The 18,017-nt window shown below is 38.9% G+C and overlaps 1 protein-coding gene and 1 pseudogene across 1 annotated transcript; one reads left to right on the top strand and one right to left on the bottom strand.

Annotated features, from left to right (window-relative positions):
- Positions 1-457: 457 nt before the first annotated feature.
- LOC114354468 (myeloid zinc finger 1-like) lies at positions 458-7,370 on the top strand. Its single transcript, XM_028306865.1, has 5 exons — positions 458-577; positions 2,683-2,820; positions 4,258-4,359; positions 5,213-5,308; positions 6,906-7,370. The coding sequence occupies exons 1-5, from the start codon at positions 548-550 to the stop codon at positions 7,065-7,067; spliced, it is 528 nt and encodes a 175-aa protein (XP_028162666.1). The 5' UTR covers positions 458-547; the 3' UTR covers positions 7,068-7,370.
- Positions 7,371-9,151: 1,781 nt separating this feature from the next.
- LOC114354461 (zinc finger protein 502-like) lies at positions 9,152-17,712 on the bottom strand (annotated as a pseudogene).
- Between the last annotated feature and the right edge of the window lie 305 nt (positions 17,713-18,017).

The following is an 18,017-nucleotide window of genomic DNA, read 5'->3' as shown; positions in this document are numbered from 1 at the left end:
TGAAGGGATATGTTTAATCATTAGTATAACATTAATAGCAGGGTTACCATCTGAAATCGGCTATTATTGGCTATTAATGGCTAATAACTGCTTTTAATCCGTTACTAGCCAATTGCTATTAATCGGATTATTAGCACTTACCCATCTCTAAGTGCTACATCGAGTTGAAATGGTGCGTTACGTCACGCCTAAGTAGATTTTTTACTAAGAAGTGATACGCGAATAATTACAGTATTAACTTTAAATATATTCGATTATAAAAAAAAATATATTACCCAGTAACAAAATAAAGTAAAAAAATATTACCCAGTCATCATTCCAATTAATATTGAGTATTTTTTTTGCTTAAGGTTAAGTCTTAAGGTTTTCAATAGTAAAAGTAGCTAAAACTTAAAAACTTCAGCTATTTTTCTTTTTATTTCACTGGGAAAGTGTAACAAATCTGATTGGTAATTTCCAAAGGTATTGTGCGAAATGCGGCGAGAGCTTCAGCACAGAACTGGACCTTAAGAAGCATTTGAAGCAGCACGCTAAGGAGGAGCGGAAGATGAAGAAGAAAGTCGTCAGGTGTGAGGAGGTATAAGATCGAATAGAAACAATAATAATTAAACTTTAATACTTCTTGTATGGGGTGGAGGGTTAATATCCTGAGCAACAGGAATTTTCCTAAATGAAAGAAAAAATGTTTATTCAGTATCATCGACAATACACCAATACATCAATAATTCAGGTATTAACCTGCCACAATTTGTTGATTGTTAATAATATTCTTATTGTTTACTAGCTGACCCCGCGAACTCTGTTCCGCCTTAAAGGCAATAAATAAGCCATCGCAATTTTTCCTTATTTGCTCACCGTTTAGACCTACCCTGGACTACGACAAACATTTTAAAACCAAAATCAACTCAATCGGCCCAGCCGTTCTCGAGTTTTAATCAGACTAACGAATAACAATTCATTTTTATTTATATAGATAACTAGCTGACCCGGCGAACTTTGTTCCGCCTTAATGGCAATAAATAAGCAGACTCTTTTTTAATTTCGAACGGGATAAAAAGTATCCTATGTCCTTCTCCTGGCTCTAAACTACCTCCCTGACAATTTTCAGCTAAATCGGTTCAGCCGTTCTTGAGTTATAAGCGAAGTAACTAACACGACTTTCTTTTATATATATAGATATGTATTGTATGTGGTGAGAAATAAACAATTTATTTATTATTATTTATTAATAAATAGAAAGTTTTAATTTAGATAACTGCTTTAATAACTGCGGTAATAACACGATTAGGGACCATGGTCTGGTAATATTTTTTTCAATTTCAAACGTCAGCGAGACTTCAGATGTATGCTTAATTGCTTACGTCATAATATGTCTATATCACACAGTCCGCTTGCCTGAGCTATGGCATTGATTCAGTTAAGTTTGATATAGCCTGACCAGGAACATAAAAACCCTCGCCATGTTGCGGAAAACTAATGGTACTAATTTCTTTTAATGGCAACAGTAACTGAAAACTTCATTGACATGTCACCTTGCATGTCAGTCTATTGTTGTCAAAGTGTAAACAAACTTTATTTTAAATGTTTGCAATTGATTTTGTGAATTAAATTGCTAAAATATTTTTATAATCGTGAAAGAAAAGTGGTTCACGATGTGTTAATGTATTTGTCGAAGAGAAATACTAAGGGTTCGGACAATATTTTCATTGAATAATGTTTCCGACAAAGGTTGTCAAATTGACTGACATGTTTATCGTATAGTACAGTCCACTATGAAAATTAGCTGTAGTCTGTTTCAACTACCTATTTTAAAGTTTTTTGTCACTTTCTAAGTTTTGAATTTTATGGAATTGGGAAAGAAGTACCGAGTTTGAAGCGTTCATGAGCAGACATTGCAGTTGAATATTCAAGTTCTGAATTTGATTATTGATGAATAATAAAATAAATCCTACTAGCTCGATTGATGGTTTCATTTAATTTATTTAAACCAGGTTACCTTTAATAATATTTTTCGTTAATTTATGAAAATATCAAATTAGCCCGTATTCCTGAATCCTGATACATAAATTTAGCCTATTAATTTAACACATGTACGACTGTACTCAGTGTTGCACTATCAAATGCAATTGAAGCGCCTCTATTCCAGGGTTTTTATGTTCCTGGTCAGGCTATACCTATAATCTATCTCATCATCATCATCAACAGCCCTTTACAGTCCACTGCTGGACTATGAGCCTCCTCCACTATAGTGGAGGGTTTTGCCATAATCCCCACGCTTGGCAGGCGGGTTGGAGATCGCAGTTTAAAAGATTGATATTTTTCAGAGAGCGCTGCTGCCCATTCTCTGTTTGATGTGTAGTCCCTAAGTCGCCTCTTACGACACCCGCGGGAAGAGTAGGGGTTGGTGACAAATGTATTCTACTCTGCCGTCACCACACGGCTTTGCACGGCATAATCTATCTATATAAATAAAAATGAATTGATGTTCGTTAGTCTGATTAAAACTCGAGAACGGCTGGGCCGATTGAGCTGATTTTGGTTTTAAAATGTTTGTCGTAGTCCAGGGTAGGTCTAAACGGTGACACGCGCGATATTGTTTTTCTGTGACAGACAAAATTCCACGCGGGCGAAGCCGCGGGCGGAAAGCTAGTAATGGTATAAAATATCATCTTACCTTCACAGTGCAACCTAACATTCGGCGTGGCGCGCTCGTACTCGCTCCACTACCAACAAGTGCACCTCCGCCTGCCTCCAGCGACCTACCCCTGCCTGTCGCGGCCGGCGCTGGCTATATGCGACGTCTGCGGGAAGAAGTGCTCGGTAAGTAATAATATAGTGGTGTTAGCGCCCTTATATAGTGCTTTGGCGCCCTTATGTGTAGTGTTTGCGCCCTTATATGATGTTTTGGCCCTCCTATATGTAGTGTTGGCGCCCCTATATGAAGTGTTGGCGCCCCTATATGGGCCATCTTCCCCAGCTAAAGAATTGGCGCCATTGTATTGCTAGAAACTCTCTAAGCGCCCTTATATGGTGTGTTGTCGCACCTATATGTAGCGTTGGCGCCCTTATAAGGTGTTTTGGCGCCCTTAAATGTGATATAGGCGCCTTGCTAGCTAGTCACCACCAGTGGCCGAGCTCCAGTAGTCGGCAAGGCGTCGCATATAGCTCGTACTCGCTACACTACCAACAAGTGCACCTCCGCCTGCCTCCAGCGACCTATCCTTGCCTGTCGCGGCCGACGCTGGCTATATGCGACGTCTGCGGGAAGAAATGCTCGGTAAGTAGCTATGTAGTTGTTTTGGCGCCCTTATTTGTAGTGTTTGCGCCCTTATATGGTGTTTTGGCGCCCCTATATGTAGTGATGGCGCCCCTGTATAAAGTGTTGGCGCCCCTATATGGGCCATCTTCCCCAGCTAAAGAATTGGCGCCATTGTATTGATACCAACTCTCTAAGCGCCCTTATATGAAGTGTTGTTGCCCCTATATGTAGCGATGGCGCCGTTATAAGGTGTTTTGGCGCCCTTAAATGTGGTATAGGCGCCTTGCTAGCTAGTCACCACCAGTGGCCGAGCCCCAGTAGTCGGCAAGGCGTCGCATATAGCTCGTACTCGCTGCACTACCAACAAGTGCACCTCCGCCTGCCTCCAGCGACCTACCCCTGCCTGTCGCGGCCTGCGCTGGCTATATGCGACGACTGCGGCAAGAAATGCTCAGTAATTAGCCATTTAGAGGAATTGGCGCCCTTATTTGTAGTGTTGGCTCCCTTATATGGTGTTTTGGCGCCCCTATATGTAGTGTTGGCGCCCCTATATGTACTTTTGGCGCCTACATTGTATGCGTCATAATTTTAGCGCTACAATATTATGATATTGTCGCCACCATTACTTTGGCGCCTGTATAATTTTAGGCGCCACCCTACTTAATAGGTGTCCCGTTAGCTAGTGAGGCTCACGATTACCGTACAAAGCAACCCGTGTGTTTTTAGAGCTGTCCAACAAGAAATTATTAATTATTAAGATAGTCAACAAGTTACAATAATTACAACTGTATACAGGATTTCCTTTATGCGCAAATCGTCAAGCGGTCGCAATCTGCCAGACTCGCAAATTGTCATGTTTTCAAAATGTCCAGTTGTTTAGGTTTAATAACAAAAGTCAAGTAATTAATTGGCAGAACTTTTAATCAATAAACCCATGCGCAAAAAAAAGGATTTTTGTTGAACGGTGATTATAACTTAATTTATAATTTTGTCTCCAGTCGGCGGCGGCGCTCCGTAACCACTTACGGATACACACGGGCGAGCTTCCATTCCAGTGCAGCGAGTGCCCCAAGCGGTTCCGAGTCAACGAGCGATTGCAAGTACGTACTAGCTAGTTAAACCACATCATTATAGCATTTGGCAGTCCTATTGAAGTCTATACTAAGTATCGTATTAGAGTAGGCGCACACCGTTGATTTTTAGTTGGCCGATAGTTGTGTTGTCCGGCCAGCTGCTAGGCCGGATAGCCGGATATCCGGCGGCCGGATAGTTGGCTTATTGTCTCGTTGCATGTCGTGACGAGTTTAGCGCCGCACAGGTGCTTCGAACGCGATCAGTGGGTCTATTAGTAGACTAGACTAGTCACACTTTTCGAAAATCAAATCCGTCCGAACAGAATATCAGATTTTGCCACTTGAAAAGGGGGCAGATCAATTCGGACGATTTCGGTTGCCATCGTGAGTGTATAATTGAATAGCGAAAATTAAATTAGTTTACTTGCTGCGTAATCTGACTGAACTGCATCATGTCATCAGACCATCAGTGAAAAAAAGATCGCATATTTTATTTGGCAATATTTCGACATTAACAGATATTTACTATTTATGTATTTGTCCTTAGAGTGAATAGCTCAGAAAAAGAAATTAGTTTTTGAAAGGCCTTAATATGGCTTTTTTGTAACTTTTTGGACTTTAAATAAAAGCCGCCGTTATAATAAGCCATTTTATTGATATTTACCTCAAAGATTGATGTATTTTATTTTATTAACAGGAAATTGTCGTAGTTTTTTAATATCCGGTATCCGGCCGGATAGTGAGCTACTATCCGGTATCCGGCCGGATAGTAAATTTAGACCGGATATCCGGCCTACCGGATAGTTACCGGATATCTGTTTCATCTCTACTATTTATGACAAACTAATTTAAATTTTTGTCCATTTCTTTATTCTCTCAGATCCATCGGCGTATCCACACAGGAGAGCGGCCAGTTAAATGCAGTTACTGCCCCAAGGCCTTCCGGCACAAGGCGCAACTCATCAGACATGTTCGAGTAAGTATAGTTCATCATTTTTGTGCCTGTGTCAAATAAAGTTGTCATAGTAACATATGATAGACGGATGATAAATAAATTTCATAGCCAAAATGCACAATATAGATGACCCACGCTGAACTGTCCCACCAAACTCAATGACAGGGGGGCGCCACCATCGTTCAACTATATGGTTTCCAACATGGCAAACATCGGAACCAGCGATCCGGTATTGACGGTGGTGCCCCACTGTCAATGTCATGGATAGGACAGTTCAGTATTTTAGAACTATAAATTATTATTTGTACGCTTTGGAGCTCACGGGTCAAAAGTGGCCCGGTCCTTTATAAGGCTTGCGTGGGGACACAGATCCAACACGTAGAGGCCGTTTTAAGCGCAAAATAATCGACAAAATGATATCAAACACGGCATATTTATTTTTTTCTTAACTTAATTTTTTTACTCTGTATGTTTTGTCCGCTAGAGGGCGCCACATTAGATTTTGTGAAACCCCATATAGCCTATAACCAGCGGACAATTAAGACGCTTCTAATGATAGGTCATTTGTCGAATTCTGATAAGTAGTTTAGAAGTTACGAGGGAACCGATGAACATACATACATAGCCTGTTAAAATCATAACCCTCCTTTTGCTTTACCGTAGTCGGGTAAAAAGTGAAAGTGGTACACATGCTGGATCTAGTCTCTGACTATATCATATTATTTCAAAGTCGGCCGTTTGGTGTAGTGGTTCTAAAACGGACTACTATGCCGAGAGGTCCCGGGTTCGATTCCCGGCCGGGCAGAAAATGAAATGATGAATTTTAATTTCTGTGACGGGTCTGGGTGTTACTATGTATAATATGTATTTAAAAAGTATATATGTAGTATATCCGTTAAACTAGGACCCATAACACAAGCATATTAATTGCTTACTTTGGGGCTAGATAGCGCTGTGTGAAATTTCGAAAGATATTTATTTGTCGAAAGATATTTTATTTAGGAGTCAGTGCCTGAGGATATGGGAGCGGCACGGTCGACTGTTTTTGTGACGTCAGCGAGACTTCAGATGTGCATCAGACTTGTATAGTTCCAAAATACTGAACTGTCCTATGCATGACATTGACAGTGGGGCGCCACCGTCAATACCGGATCGCTGGTTCCGATGTTTGCCATGTTGGAAACCATATAGTTGAACGATGGTAGCGCCCCCCTGTCATTGAGTTTGGTGGGACAGTTCAGCGTGGGTCATCTATGTGCTCTGTCACGTCATATGTTCCTGCCGTCACATAATAATATTCTCAGCACCAACCAATATGTTGAACTAAATAAAATATTTTTCTTCCTCTCTTTCTATAGGGTATAGGGTGTTAGGTAAATGGGTATATGAGCCGACACTAGCCCATGTTAACATGGGCATATAAATGGTATGGTGAAGTCAGAAAATTGATATCTTCATTTTAATTATTTTAATTTTCATACAAATCGGATTTTATAAATTTAATTTTGTATGGTTGTCTAGTAGTGGTGGTAGGGAAAGCTAAAACTGACCCGAAAAGGGCCAACAAACTAATAATTTGAACTGTACATAAGTAAAACACCCTGTATTTCCCTTTCAGGTGCACACAGGAGAGAAGCCGTACCCTTGTGCCCACTGCGGCAAGTCTTTCTCTTTGAACTACACGCGGAAGGCGCACATACGCACTGTGCATATGGGACTACCTAGCGGGGCAGGGGGCCCCTTACCGGATGTCTTTTATGGCGCCCCTCCAAGTTTGTAAGCGATCCTTATATTTTTTAGGGCACCCCTTTGAAGCGATTCTACTGATTTTGTTTGTAACTCAAACCTTCTATAAATGTCCCATTCCAATTTTATAATAACGGTGCCCCTTCTCTTTAACTATAAAATTTTGTCTAGTTCCATGGGCCTTTCAAATTTGAGCCACATCATTTAGAGCCAATTCGTTATGCGAGCCAAAATGTTAGTAGGCGCCCCAATATGTAAATATACGGGCGCCAAACTTGATGATAACGACGAACGAAGCCGGAATAATGTATCTTTAGATATGTAGTAGATCTGTTATTTATAAAAAATAAATATTATTCCGCGGCTAAGTCTAGGCGCAAACCACTGACTTTCAGTTGTCCGATAGTTGGGCCCGATTATAATTTGTATGAAGAATCGGCCGATACCAAATCGGTGTAATGTGCGCACCTCCAAACATGCCCATACCACAGAATAATAATAAGTACTACGTACAGAAGTTTTACTTCGCGAAGGTATTTAAAAAAATGTATGCTCAATGTTATTAACAATATGGTGTAATTTAGCCTGTCTCAAGAGTCAAGCACCATTTTGTTGACAAACGTCAGTGATCGGCACTGCGCCGAAGCTATAGGGCTGACTTCGGTAAAATGATGTGACGTGAGGTGCCAATCTGCAGAAAATGGCGGAGGAAATACATGTTTTAGCATGAATTATCATGAATAATATTAACTACTTATTTACCTCTCAGTGTCTTGAGGCATCTTAAAAAAGTACATTCTGTGTTTTTATTATTATTTAGGCAGTTAAACACTGCACAGTATTTAGTACACCATTTTATTTATTTTCTTCCATCATACACAAGAATACGCGTGCGTGAGTTCGCTCGTATGTGAGGCCTTGTCGAATAGTATCCTGTAGGTGGGCCATTGTGCGTGTTTTGTTTTCGATGTAAACTCGCGGAGATTAACAGGCCTGCCCATACTGATTAACAGCCCGACCCAACTAACGGCCGACTAAACGTCGGTGGTCTAAAAAAATGATATTGAGATATTAGAATCAGATAGTAAGGATAGTAGTGTAATATAATATTTATTTATAAATAGATGTAAAATACAAAAATAAAATAATTTAAACCAGATTTGAGTTTTTTTTTAAGCACAACTTGAAAATTTTAGTTAATGATTAATCGTTAAAAATAATAAAATATATTTAAAATTTAGACATCAAAAATATAAACAGCAGGCGACGACCGAATCAAATGAAATTAAAAACAATTGTAATTTGAATTGGTATATTTTTTGTTACCATTTTTTATGATAACTATTGTTGTTATTTCATTTGTTTTAAATTAATTCTAAAATCGACTTAACATCTATAATATTAAATTAGAATATCACAATTAAACATTATTGAAAAATAAATTAATTTAAGATCAATCAAATGCAGTATTATTATCTCTATTATTTATTCATAGTATCATACAAAATTTTACAAACAACAAGTCCATAATATAAAAATTTTAATCTGACACTGAAAAAAGTGCAATCGAAAATCGTTTGACAGAACAATCGTACGCTATGAACTGTCAAATGATAACGATTGCTTTACACAATTCCACTTCTGGCTAGCGTGGGGAGTAGACCAAATCCAAATTTCGTTGCGGGTCCAATGACAGTTTAACTTTCTCCCGGGACAATCTTAACCTTCACTGGTTGGGTTATGGCGGTCAAGCTGTAGATCCTGGCTACACAGGAGTTGCAGCGGTGGGAACGAGAGGTGGGAATAGTAAGTTTGGGGACTTCTAAAGCCTGGTCTGCGAGCACGTAGAATTTTGTCCAATGACCCCAAGCTACCCATCCTTATCGCTCGCGCGTAATTATATTGCTGTCGCGACTGTGCGACGGGCGCCCGCAGTGAGTGTGCGAGCGCGACAGCAATATAATTACGCGCGAGCGATAAGGATGGGAAGCTTGGGGTCATTGGACAAAATTCTACGTGCTCGCAGACCAGACTATAGATGGCATTATAAAGGTAAATCAGGCTGTTGTGCCTTTACAAAAAATTGAAACTGCCTGCATCCAAAACTGTATTCAAAAGTTTCGTATATCCTAAAGTTTCGGTTACGGTAACGGATATCCATAACATCCCTGGTTAAGATCCGTTTCAGGGTTGATAAGTGTAAGTCCTTTATTCCACAGCTGGTCTTCTAGCCCGATACGGCGAAGGCTGCTTCCAATGGACGGTGCGGACGTGCACTTTCATGGAGTTGGATTGGGAGAATGACTTGTCGCAGTGCGCACAGGAATAGGGCTTCGCCCCCGTGTGCACCTGTGAATAGAAAGTTACCATTTTAATATTAGTCAATTAATTATACAGGGTGACTGAAACCAGAGGTGGAATTGTGTAAAGCAGTTGTAATCATTTGACAGTTCATAACGTACGATTATTCTGTCAAACGCTTTGTTTAACTGACTTTATCGTACGTTATGAACTGTCAAATGATTACGATTGCTTTACACAATTCCACCTCAGACCCGCTTTAGCAAATTCCCATGTAGCTATAATTTAGATAGGTAAAGGTCCAATAGTTCCCAAAACACCTCCTCTACATGGTTGGTCAGTTAGGATTTCGAAATCCTGTTGGCTCCCCCAGGGGGGGCAACAGGACTGCACCGGATTTTTAGTTCCAGTCACCCTGTATAATTTATTGGATTTGTATCGTTTAACAGTAAACAGTTTTGACATGTGAGCTAACATATTTGTATAAGATTTTAAAGTTTCGCGTTCCATTTCAACTAAAATAGTAAGACACGGGTCTTAACGCGACGTTTATTAATGAGCCGAAACGTCAAGCCATGAGTACATAATGTAACTCATTAATAAACGTCGCGTTAAGACCCGTGTCTTACTATTAACGTATTTGTGCTGATCAGTTGGCGCCACTGTCTAGTAAAATTCTGTCAGTCGCTAGTGGCGCCAACTGGTGATTACAAAAAAAATAGCTCACATGGACCCTACTATTCGGGAATTTCTTATTGAAGTTTGTTATAGCAGTAGTGACCACCTTTTGGTCTAGTGGTTAGACCTGTCTCAGACCCAGAGGTCCAGGGTTCGTTTCCCATATGGGGCAAGTTTTCTACTTGGTTTGGTCATTAGAGGCAAAGTTTTCTGGTCGGAGGAAAAACTTGTTCTAAAGTACGTTTGGTTAGTTAACACCATCTTTCTTAAGTCTGTCACCAATCACCATAACAACAATGTAGTTGGAGATATGATAGCCAGTCCCTCTGTGGTTGAGGATTCCTGGTGAAGCTTTTTTTCACTTCATCATCACTTTCAGCTGAGATTTGTGGTAAAAATTAATATATTTCTTACCCTGTCATGCCTATTCAGCGCTGCCTTGTGTTTGAAGGCCTTAGGGCATATACTGCACTTGAAAGGACGCTCGCCGGTGTGAGTGCGTTGATGTATCTGGAAAGATAAATACTAGCTTAAGATAAAAGCAAAAATAGCAAAAAAAATTATAAACAGGATTGCAACCGCTGCAACTCCTGTGTAGCCAGGATCTACAGCTTGACCGCCAATAACCGGACCAGTGAAGGTCAAAGTCCCGGGGGAAAGTTAAACTGTCATTGGACCCGCAACGAAATCAATCAGAAGACAATGAGTTCCTCCAGTGCAAAGCGGATGACAACAATGTTAACAGCATTATTGTGTTCCGGCAGTTGGAGGTAAGATAGCCAGTTCCTCCGTGGTTGAGGATTCCGGGTGAAGCTCGCTTCCACCTTCGGCCTGATCGTCACTTACCATCAGGTGAGATGCAGGCCAAGAGCTTCCTCGTTGTTGATAAAAAAAAATGAGAAAAATTGGTAAACAAAGAATACCAGTGTCAGGATTCTACTCTAGAACATGAAACACTGAGTGGGTGTTATTTTGTAGTTATTTATTTTATATGGAAATTATTTTTTCACACTAGGCACTTATTATTATAGAATGTAAAACTGAGTTATGTATTTTGTACAATAGGTACTTATCATGTGATAAAGCTACTTGCCAATATTTTTCCAAAAACCGCTAAAAACATTTTTATTTTATTTTACTTTAAAGAAAACAAACAGTGGTATTTGACTTATTAACTACCTGATGTAAAGCTTTCATCATAAATACCTGCAGCCGCTGTGAAATACTGAATCGTTTCGGACACTGGTTGCACTGGTATGGCCGCTCGCCCGTGTGGATTCGCTGATGGTACCGCAGCGACGCGTTCGACTGGGAACACACGGGGTTCAATGAGGGCTATCGTTTTAGCGCTCACCAGTTAGCGCCACTGTAGAGTAAGGTCCTGTCACTTGCTAGTAGCGAAGACAGTGGCGCCAACTGGTGAGCGCTAAAGTGGTAGGAGGACTATCGCATTTGCACTCCTCAAGATGGCGCCACTGTAGAGTAAGGTCCTGTCAATCGCCAGGGGTGCCAACTGTTAAGTATAAAAACGATAGCCCTCATTATGCGACGTGACAGAAACTATCGCAATAAAGTCAATATTCCTTTATTTGTATGGAGTCCAACACTGGTATGGACTATTAAAAATAGTGCTTACAAATCATCAAATATTAAAATAAAATAAAAAAAACTTTAAAGTTTTGCTCTTAAGGAGCCTTTACATGTCTCATAATCTTTTTGCCCTACCAGCGCTTCGAGACCAACATTTGGCAAGTGCTGAGAAGAAGCGCCGCAACAAACTCAGTCACCACTGTCTGCCAGTTGAAATAAATAATTTGCATACTTACAATGCACTTTCGGCCGCACACCTCGCAAACGCGCGATGTATTTCGACTCTTCCCACGGACGTCCCTGCAAAGATTCCATACTTAATACAATATTTTGAAGATAAATCTTATTCTACACTATGATGTACCAAAACGGGACAATTCCCACCTCTCGTTCCCACCGCTGCAACTCCTGTGTAGCCAGTTTCTACAGCTTGACCGCTCAACTCAAGTGAAGGTCAAGTTTGTCCCGGGGGAAAGTTAAACTGTCATTGGACCCGCAACGAAATTAATCAGCAGAACATAGGAGTTCGAAGTTAAGGTTCGACTTTCAGTGCAAAGCGGATGACAGGTGACAAACAAAGCTTTAGTAACCTTTAAGAACACTATGTGGGTAAGCGGATTCACGAATGCCAAAAATATAGCATGCGTGATATTATACATAGATACAGAGAGATGCCAATTAATGCGCTGAGTTCGAAACTCAGTGTCGCAATAGAAATTCACACACACAAAGAAATCAAAATATGTGCTCACTAGCTTTTGCCCGCGGCTTCACCCGCGTGAAATTTAGTGTCACAGATCGTCATAAATTATAGCCTACATGTTAATCTGGGTTACAAACAATAATACTGTAAAGTTTGAACAAAATCCGTTCAGAAGATTTTGCGTGAAAGAGTAACAAACATCCAGACATCCAAACTTTCGCATTTATAATATTAGTAGGATTATCCGCTGCAGTATCAGTACTCAACGTTCGAATAATCATTAGTACGCAAGCAATGTAAACTGTTTACATTATGACGTCGCTGCTGTCATCATTGCTGTCACGAGTAGAGATGGGTTTCCACCCGGGTAAAAACCCACATGAGGGTAAAAACCCAATAAAAACCCGTTTCATTCCACCCGTGGGTGTTTACACCGGGTGAAAACAAATAATTTTATAATTATTTCAATTGGTATCTTTTCTTTATTGTTATTGAATTTTTCTCATTTAAGTTTATTGATTAATAAGTAATAAGTCAAATTTAACACTAATATGCATTTATATCGTGGCCAAATCAGAAATCCACATTGAAAAACAATAGGGAAAAGGTTTTTACATTGCATAAGATAAATAATTTTTACCTGTTAGGTGTTTAATAACGTGCTATTCACACAAAAAGGGGCTATAAACACAAATTTCGCAAATCAGTCCGAGTAGAGTCAATGTACTAATTTAAGGAATTTGTGAAGTTGTTGTTATTATTTAAACAAGATTAGTATACTGTTTGAATGGGGATAGACTAGAGAAGTTTTGATAAAATCCGAAGATCGCTATCTCTTTTATTTATTTTTTTATAGCCATGTAAACTTAAATGTTCGGTCCATTTTTAACTTTTCGGAAAACTTCAAAGCTGAATTAAAAAAAAACTAGATGATATTTGCCAGTAAATTTAGATTTGATGCAACCCTACATCAATGCACGTCAAAACAAAATATTTACTTTGAAGCTACGCCTAGTAGTTTTTTTTTAAATCGAAATTAAATGATGCGATTTGGGTATTTTGGTGAAATTACTAAAAAAAATAATATAAAAGTAGCCGCCTGGCATGGAACGTGTTATGGGGGCTGAAAATATAGGAAATGACCCATTCTATCTGCCAAATCATTTTGGCACACGATGTACCAAACACCCTGTATAACATTGCTTTTAATTTTGAAGGTGAATCAAGTGCATCACAAAAAGTGACAAAAATGACGAATCTTTTTCATTCAAGTAAGTTTTGTACCTAAAATATATATTTGTTAGCCTTAAAAGTTACACCACAAGACGGGTAATTTTATCCAGATTCCAAAAATGTGATTCGATAGTATGTAACGGTAATAATGATAAGCTATTTTAGGGAAAATGCGAACAGGAATTTTTTTTATTCCCGCGGGAAGGGGGGTGGCACTTCACGCAGTAGCGCCTTCCCGCGGCAGATCGCTTGAGGGGATAAGAACAGAAAGAAAAGGAACACACAAAAACAACTAGGCGGTCTTATCGCTATGAAGCGATCTCTTCCAGACAACCAATGGTGAGGACAGTTACTTAAAAAAAAATATGAAGGGGAAGGCGGTGTCGACACTAAAGAAATAAATAAAAACAAAAGGCATAAAATAATAAGGAATTGTGTAAAGCAATCGTTATCATTTGACAATTCATAACGTACGATTATTCTGTCAAACGCTTTGTTTAACTGACTTTATCGTACGTCGTGAACTGTCAAATGATTAGGATTGCTTTACACAATTCCACCTCAGATCCGGCTCGAAGGACCATCTTGTAGAGGATGATGTACAGTCAGCGTCAATTGTTCGTGACACCTAAAGTGGCCAAAAAGTTCGTAACACGTCTTTGTTACATTGGAATAAGATTGTGTTGGCAACTTCTTGGCCACTTTGGGTGTCACAAACTATTTGACGCTGACTGTATGTACTAGTCAACAGTCCAGCTATCCATTTCTGGTTATGTCGTCTCGTTTTATCGCAAAGAATCGCCATTTGATGAGAGCGAGAGAAAAAACGGAAATGGGTAGCTGGAACTGTGGCCTATTGTACAAGTACAACGCAATAATGTCAACTTTTGATACTTAAAAAAGCAAGAGTTTGAATTAGTCCGTCGGTTAACTTATCAAAAAATACTCTACACGTATTTTTCACTTTTTCAAACTAATTAAAATTTAAAGAGATAGAGCGCGCCAAAGTTCAAAGGAAGAGCCCGTGACGTCAAGGCATGCTTAAAAGAGTAGCACTATGTGACGTCGCGTGGAACTTCAACTCATTATAACTTCGTAATTACTTGTTTGATTTACAAATAAAAATATAGGGTAAACCAGAGAGTGATTGCCCACTGGTAGTAATTGCCCACTTTAAGAATAATATTGTCAGGTGCTGACTTTGAATTACTCCAGTTAGATTTGAATTTACTAAGTAGATGGCTCCGAGATCAATGTACAGTTGATTTAAAATCTAGAATAGGAAACACTAAAAAAAAAACAGTTATGGCGGATTTTCTCAAGACGGGTGAAAATGTTACTCAAACAGGTAAAGACTTTAACAATTTTACTAAGGAATTACTTGCTTAGAGGTTAAATTTTTTTTGCAAGTTATTTAATATTCAACTAATGGTGTATAGTCATGATGAAATTATAAGTGTTTTCTCCATTATCAATGAAAATAACTGATAAAATTTGATTTCTAACGGTCATTTTAACGGTGGGTAATCACTGCACGTAAATCTGTATATTTTTAGTTATTGCCCACCATCATTTCAGTTATTGCCATATGTTAATGTATAGTTATTGCCCAGGGCAATTATTATTAGAGTGTTGCCACCATGCAGTAGCACTGTTTAAGTTGCTCATTGCTAGACTTGTTTTGCAATTTACAGGCATAAATATTAAAATGGCTTTTAATGTTTCATTTTCAGTATGCCAAAGACTCCAAAAGTTCAATATAGCATAGAAAATTTGCAAAAAGCGATCGAAGACTGTATTACTAGAATTTAAGTTTAATGTTTTGTTTTGTTTTTTTAAAGCCTATTTTGTCATTTTAAAATTGATTATTTTGTTTTAAGATACTGGGCAATTACTGTGCTTTGATGTGGGCAATTAGTGTAAGTAATGGGCAATGACTGTACTTTTTGGAGGATTTTAAATTTATATCAATATTTTCTAAGTTACGTAAGTTTTAACTAAAAACTGTTAATATTCTGTTTAACAGTTTATTGAGTTATAAGAAAAAAGTCATAAATGGTCGATAATTAAAATACTTTCTTTAATTTTTCATCTCAATGTGTTTGAAATCTTTAAGTGGGCAATAGCTATACGGTTTACCCTACGTCTCCAATATTTTTTGATAATGTCAGTGACGGACTAAAAGTTTTTTAGGAAACTAGCCTATTTGAAGTGTCATATTACTGTGTCCTATTAAATAAATGTTTGACTATTTCTACTGATAGTAAAATAACTGAAGAAGTTTTTCCCCTAGTAAAATGAAAGACTACGAAATTTTGCGTGCATTAAAAAGTAACATAGAGAAAAAAGGCGTTCGGAAAATTTTATACAACAAAAACAATATTCCAGGAAATTTTTCTACAGTAAAAACTCGGATCGGATTTTTAAAAATATTGGAAAATGCATCTAACAAATCAAATATGTACCTCTTCACATTTCACTTGTTCTTCTTTGGAATGTTCTTTCGTATGTTCCTTTAATTCTTCTGAAGTGTTGAAATTTTCTCCGCAGCGACCACACGGGCTATAAATAAATAAGAATACACTGTATTTAAAACATTTATAATCAAGGTTCAAGCGTGAAAAAGAGTAAAAAAACAGCGCGACAGCAATATAATTACGCGCGAGCGATAAGGATGGGTAGCTTGGGGTCATTGAACGAAATTCTATCATCTATGTGCTCGGCGACCAGACTTTAGTTTTGCATAATATAAACTCACCTTAAACTAGGATCACATTCAGCTTTCCCTTCCGTATGCCTCTTCAGAGCGTCGTTGTTATGGAAACGGACATCGCAGTTTGTGCACCGCTTTGTGCCCGCATCCGAATGCTGTAACGATTTTGATGGTTGTAGGACATGTGGGTATACAGGGTGTTAGGTAAATGGGTATATGAGCCGACACTAGCCCATGTTAACATGGGCATATAAATGGTATGGTGAAGTCAGAAATTTGATATTATCATTTTATTTTTTTTAAATTTTCATACTAAATAAATTTTATAAAATCCAATTTGTATGAAAATTAAAATAATTAAAATGAAGATATCAATTTTCTAACTTCACCATACCATTTAGATGCTCATGTTAGCATGGGCTAGTGTCGGCTCATATACCCATTTACCTAACACCCTGTATATTCACCGCAATTTGTAGTTTATTGTCTTGTGTTAAAGTTAAAATTTAATAAAAAAGAAGCTTATTTTCAACATGCTTTTATTTTTCAAAAATCTAATACAGGATACAGATATTTTCATTTATGTGACGTCACGTGACACGTTGTAACAACACATACACCCGTATTAACAAAAGATTCTTGCTTAAATGACGCAGAAAATCGAACGCACAGCGTTGAATAGAGCTCTGTGATTGCTTCGTGTCACCCTGTGTGTCCGCGTGCACTGTGAGACCTCATAGTAATGTTTGTGAATACGGGCGTTAGTCTCATACTGGTTAAAGGTCATAGCAGACTTATCAACTCGGAAAGGGATCAACACTGTATCGCCTTTCGCGCGCTGTAGATCGCGAGGCGAGGCGTTTACGTTACGGTGCAGAATAAATGTGCGTTGCAGTACTTGCAGTATGGAGTTTCATACAAAGAATACTGACCGCCTCGTGTTGACACAGTTACGATCCCTTTCCGGGTTGATAAGTGAGCAACGTCCGTGAGTGTCATGACGTGACGTCACACATACAAACATCAGGTTAAACCATTATTATCTTTTATTACATCTCCAGTTCGATTTTGACACTTCTTTATAATATAATTTTCTACTTACAACACGGTAGAGTTAACTGCGCACCGTGCGACGTCACATCGCATGTGTTGGTAAGCGCATAACTCAACAACGCCTGGACCAATTTTGCTGATTCTTTTTTTTTTAATGTTCGTTGAAGCCCAAGTATGGTTTTTCGAATAAATTTCGGAAAAACCCTAAAACAGCTCTTCTTTCACGCGGGCGATGTCGTGGGCGGAAAGCTAGTTGATAATAAAAACTGTCTTACCTTCACGCCTCTATGAGCCTTCTTGTAATGCATGTTGAGTCCGTTCTCTCCAATGAACGACTCGCCGCACACGAAGCAAGTGTGCTTGGATGGGTGGTGCAGGCGTATGTGCGTTAGGTGGCTGGTTGACTTGCTGTAGGTAGTATAAAAGTGGTTAAGTTAGGTTAGGTTAGATTGTAATTTAACTACGTCAGATTATAATCTGACGTAATTCACAATTTCACGTTGACATATACATAACTCAAAGGTGACTGACTGACTGACATAGTGATCTATCAACGCACAGCCCAAACCACTGGAAATCTAGCATGCAGGTAGATGTTATGATGAGGCATCCGCTAAGAAAGGATTTTACAAAACTCCACCTATAAGGGGGTAAAACGGGATTCACGCGTCGCGGGCGGCCGCTAGTCTACTATACAGGGTGGAAACGATAAG

The sequence above is a fragment of the Ostrinia furnacalis genome, unplaced genomic scaffold (genome assembly GCF_004193835.3).
Source record: "Ostrinia furnacalis isolate ACB-3 unplaced genomic scaffold, ASM419383v2 OfSCF0193, whole genome shotgun sequence".
Classification (NCBI taxonomy): Eukaryota; Metazoa; Arthropoda; class Insecta; order Lepidoptera; family Crambidae; genus Ostrinia; species Ostrinia furnacalis.
This window is presented reverse-complemented; position numbering and strand designations above follow the sequence as displayed.

Coding starts and splice junctions, on each gene's coding strand:
- LOC114354468 (XM_028306865.1), top strand. CDS start 548: ATGAAGAAGAAAGTCGTCAGGTGTGAGGAG. Junction 578..2,682: donor AAGTCGTCAGGTGTGAGGAG/GTATAAGATCGA, acceptor TTACCTTCACAG/TGCAACCTAACATTCGGCGT. Junction 4,360..5,212: donor GAGTCAACGAGCGATTGCAA/GTACGTACTAGC, acceptor TTATTCTCTCAG/ATCCATCGGCGTATCCACAC.